The 3,849-nt window shown below is 55.1% G+C and overlaps 3 protein-coding genes across 3 annotated transcripts; 1 reads left to right on the forward strand and 2 right to left on the reverse strand.

Annotated features, from left to right (window-relative positions):
• Window positions 1–14: 14 nt before the first annotated feature.
• Window positions 15–428, reverse strand: H257_13889 (hypothetical protein; the record flags this gene model as incomplete). Its single annotated transcript, XM_009841576.1, has 1 exon — window positions 15–428. A coding segment is annotated over one exon (414 nt), but the record flags the coding sequence as incomplete, so codon positions are not given.
• A 602-nt stretch (window positions 429–1,030) lies between these two features.
• On the reverse strand, window positions 1,031–1,488 carry H257_13890 (hypothetical protein; the record flags this gene model as incomplete). The annotated part of the gene is made up of 2 exons (XM_009841577.1): window positions 1,031–1,361; window positions 1,391–1,488. 2 exons carry the CDS (start codon window positions 1,486–1,488, stop codon window positions 1,031–1,033), a joined length of 429 nt encoding a protein of 142 aa, XP_009839879.1.
• Window positions 1,489–3,027: 1,539 nt separating this feature from the next.
• H257_13891 (hypothetical protein) lies at window positions 3,028–3,528 on the forward strand (the record flags this gene model as incomplete). The annotated part of the gene is made up of 2 exons (XM_009841578.1): window positions 3,028–3,250; window positions 3,341–3,528. The coding sequence occupies 2 exons, from the start codon at window positions 3,028–3,030 to the stop codon at window positions 3,526–3,528; spliced, it is 411 nt and encodes a 136-aa protein (XP_009839880.1).
• Between the last annotated feature and the right edge of the window lie 321 nt (window positions 3,529–3,849).

Consider the following 3,849-nt stretch of genomic DNA (forward strand, 5'->3'; position numbering starts at 1 on the left):
TTTGCAACTCGAACTTCTGCTTCACGGCAAAGCTTCTCGCCAGTTGTTTCCAGCAAGTCTCGCTTCGCGGTCTCCTTCGTCTTCTTCATCGTCCTGGACGACGCCACCTCATCCATCCGCATCGCAATGTCTTGGAGGAGCTGGACTTTCTCGGTCACTTCTTCCGCAGTTCCACTGGAGAGTCGCTGGGCCTGGTCGTCTGCCTTGAATTTCTTGAGCAACATATAAACGTGCTCGCGGGCCGCACGTGGGGTGACTCGTGGCTCCTGCTCTGCGACGGCGGCAGCCACCAACGTCCAACGAGCTAAAAGCTCACCATGATCGGCAGCAAATGGCTCCACCCGAATTGCTTCGCGAAGAATGGCGAGTTCAATGTCTTCAGTCCAGTATATGTACTTGGACAGCGCACGGCGTGCTGAATTGGCCATCGCAAGCAACTTGAACTCTGTTGAAGGTGCTTGAGGTGGCCAATACAGCACGCTATAACATATGTACAAATTCAATACATTGATTGGTCTGTGGGCTTCAGGGATATTCGTGTACCACAGTACGGAATCGACTCCAGATTTCGTGTATTTGAATCAAATTCCCAGCGGAATTTGACGTCGCCGAAGTTCGAAGGTGTGTGTAACCCGAAGTTTGTTTCAGGAATTTCAAATTCCGGTCGTGCTAAATGTCTCTATTAGGAAGTGTCTATTTTCATCTTTACTCCTACTACTACTTCAACTGCTACTTCTACCGTCCATTCTCGCCATCTCTATCCGACATCTTAACTACTCCCCCCTCCATACTGAGGCTGCCCCCAGCCTCCTAATTTTCTACCTTGAGGACAAAACCGGGTTCCCCCGGAAAACCTCCTCTGGGAAACCTTTCAAAGCTCCAAAACCCAGGCTACAGTTCACGATATGGCACCACATACGCTGCTTGGTTTTGATTGCTCCCATTCCCATTGCTTGAGTGAGATGAACTGCCATCCTTGTCGTCCTTCCACTTCGACCATCGGGATCATTTTTCCATTGCGGCCCCGGATCTACTTCCGCTGTCGAATGCCAATCTCGTCTGCTTGGTGCTCGCTGTTCTCAGCCTCCATTTGTCGATTCGCCGCTGCCAGCTGTCGCGTACTTCGTCTTAATCTAGTTGTTTCCATCGGCTCGAGTCCCGTCCCCACGACCGGGCGAAGCTCCACCACCTCTTCCGTCTCCGGCAAGGGGTCGCCATCCGCCGTCGCGTCCACTTCGATATCCTGCACCATAGTCGAGAGCATGTCCTTTACCGCCTTGTTGAACCTTTCCACCAGTCCCATGAGCGCCGGGCGGTAGGCTACTGGATGCAGCTGCTTGACATTCGGCGAAACCCCGAAACTGTACCATGACGGCTCCCATAAATTCACCTGGCTCGATCCGACATCAATTCCCGACAGGGGCCAAACACGCAGACGACGTGGTTCCAGAGCGGCTGAACGACAGATTCCGCACTCTTGTTTGGCATGACTACCGTGACTGCATATCGCGTGACATAATCGGTGAACACAGCCACGTATACCCCCCCACCGACTGTTGTGGGGTAACGTTAGGGTCCTTGCAAATCCAAGGCCCACCGATCACATACTTCTCCTACTGTCACTGGTCGAAGGGGTGGGACAATATCTGCAGTGCGCATTTTCCGCGTGCCGCAGTCTCGACAACTTCGGCACCACTGGGTGACGACTTTCCCCATTTCTGGCCACCAGAACTTTCGCTGCAGCCGAGCCAAAGTATGCTGCGTGCCGGCGTGCCCCCCCACACGGACCCATGGGCTTCGTTGAGTGCCTGGATCCACAGTCCGGGCGGCAGCACCATCTTCTATCCCTTGCTAGTTTCGATCTCCCAATCCCGCGACATTGCCTCCACGACCGAACAGCCGTTTCGGCTTTGTCTCGCCATTGCTTGAACTTGTCACTGTGCACTTGGGCCACGGAAATCCGGGTAGCGGTTAACTGCGGCTGATCCTCGGCCACAGGAGGTCGCCGCCATTGCGAGGTGACTTCCTTTGGCTGCTCCGGGCGTTGCTCCGCGCGCGTCGGTTCAACAGGTACCACAGACGACGACAGCTTCTCTGTGGCCGCCTTCTCTCCCCGCTCTTCCAATTGTCGCAGCATCGGCCCCCATACAGCGGTAACGCTCTCTGCACTTGTCCTGCCACGGTCTTGACCCACTCCCGAAACTGCGGAGTGTCTATGGCTTCTTTGCCCTTCGGACGAGTTCTCTCGTCGCGGGATGGTCTCTCCCAAATTCAACTCTTCGCACACCGCCCGTCACCCTTCTTCTGTGGCGTCGCTCCCTATCTTTCCTCTGGCTGTTCGCACTTGTGCGACACTCTGATTAGCTGATGCGCCATTGCTGGGTTACTGCTGTACTGGTCCCATTGCCATCAACTGCGAAATCCACTTCGGGGTGGTCGATGTAGTTTCGACTGGCGGCGCGGACTCCGGGTGTCATACGCTACTTGACATACGTGATGGTCAAAGAAAGGGTTTCCGAGAAGCAGATCTTCTGAAAGCGCATCCACCACCAATGGTTCGACGATTACTTGGCGTCCCCACGCACCCCTTAACGCGCAGTAGTCCCCCCGATGCGCCCTCGAGCCAGCGATTCGACGTGTCCTCGATCCAGGTGCCTAAGTGAGCCAGTCGTCCAGCCAAGATAGACTCTTCCGCCCCCGTGTCCAACCGTACGGCGCATGGCTGCCCTTCAATTTCCACCCCCAAGTGGGTAGTCGCTGGCTCCCTACGAGTCGGATGCTCAGTTGGTTCTTGCGTTGTCGCTCCCTGGTCTCCGCCTGCATTCGTCGTCGCCGCTCTTCTTTCTCCCTTCGTTGCCATTCTCTCTTTCTTCGCTTGGAGTATGGAGGATTTTCGGGTAGGTGTGGAGTGTAGTGGGGATAATAGGAAGTGTCTATTTTCATCTTTACTCCTACTACTACTTCAACTGCTACTTCTACCGTCTATTCTCGCCATCTTTGTCTAACATCTTAACTATTGCGCTGGCAATGAACCTACCAAGGCCGGCGCGCGCCGCGCAACAACGCGGGCCTGTCGTATTCCACGTCCACCACCGCATCGGCCAACTTACGGCCTGCGCCCTATACACGCCGCCCATCCTGCCGCTAGCAACAGCTCGAGCGTCACCCCTGCGTCGGGCAGGGACATCGACGCCCGCCAAAACCCCGCTAGCCGCCGACGCACGCTGTCGTCCGTCGTGTGTGCTTGAATGTGCGTCAAGAAAGCAGACAGTGCCATCATAAACGCGCGCAACGTGATGGGAGGTGGAGGGAAGAATGAGTCGAACTGTGTCCAGTCCAGCGCCGCCACCGTCGGGCAAGCTCGCCGACGCCGCTATACTGGACCTGGCGCTGCTTCACACTGAGAGCGCGTCCTTGACGACGTCCCAGATACACCCACCTACGGAGTCCACCGCGTCCCTTCCGTTCCAGTCGAGTTACTCCGCGGACCGCATGCTGGCAGCGTCGGAAGTTATACATCATGAATGACGTCGTCGTGAAAACAATCACCCATCGGCACAAGGCGAATTTCGAAGTACCACTGGTAAAGTAATTCTGGTTTCAGTACCGTATAGGTAACAATAACTACCCTGCCTTTTTTCGCTCAGGGTAGCTCGAGAAAGACCCGCCAAAAAATCCCAAAGCAGTTACCGTATAGGTAACAATAACTACCCGGGCTTAATAACTACTTTTGGGCCTTCGCGGGCACAATAACTACCCTCAGCGCCGCAGGCGGGCTAAATTTCACTACCCTGGGCAATATGGTCAACTTACAGTTAATGAGTCCATGAGCAAGTTGCTCATCGTTAA

This window comes from Aphanomyces astaci (assembly GCF_000520075.1).
Source record: "Aphanomyces astaci strain APO3 unplaced genomic scaffold supercont1.51, whole genome shotgun sequence".
Lineage (NCBI taxonomy): Eukaryota > Oomycota > Saprolegniomycetes > Saprolegniales > Verrucalvaceae > Aphanomyces > Aphanomyces astaci.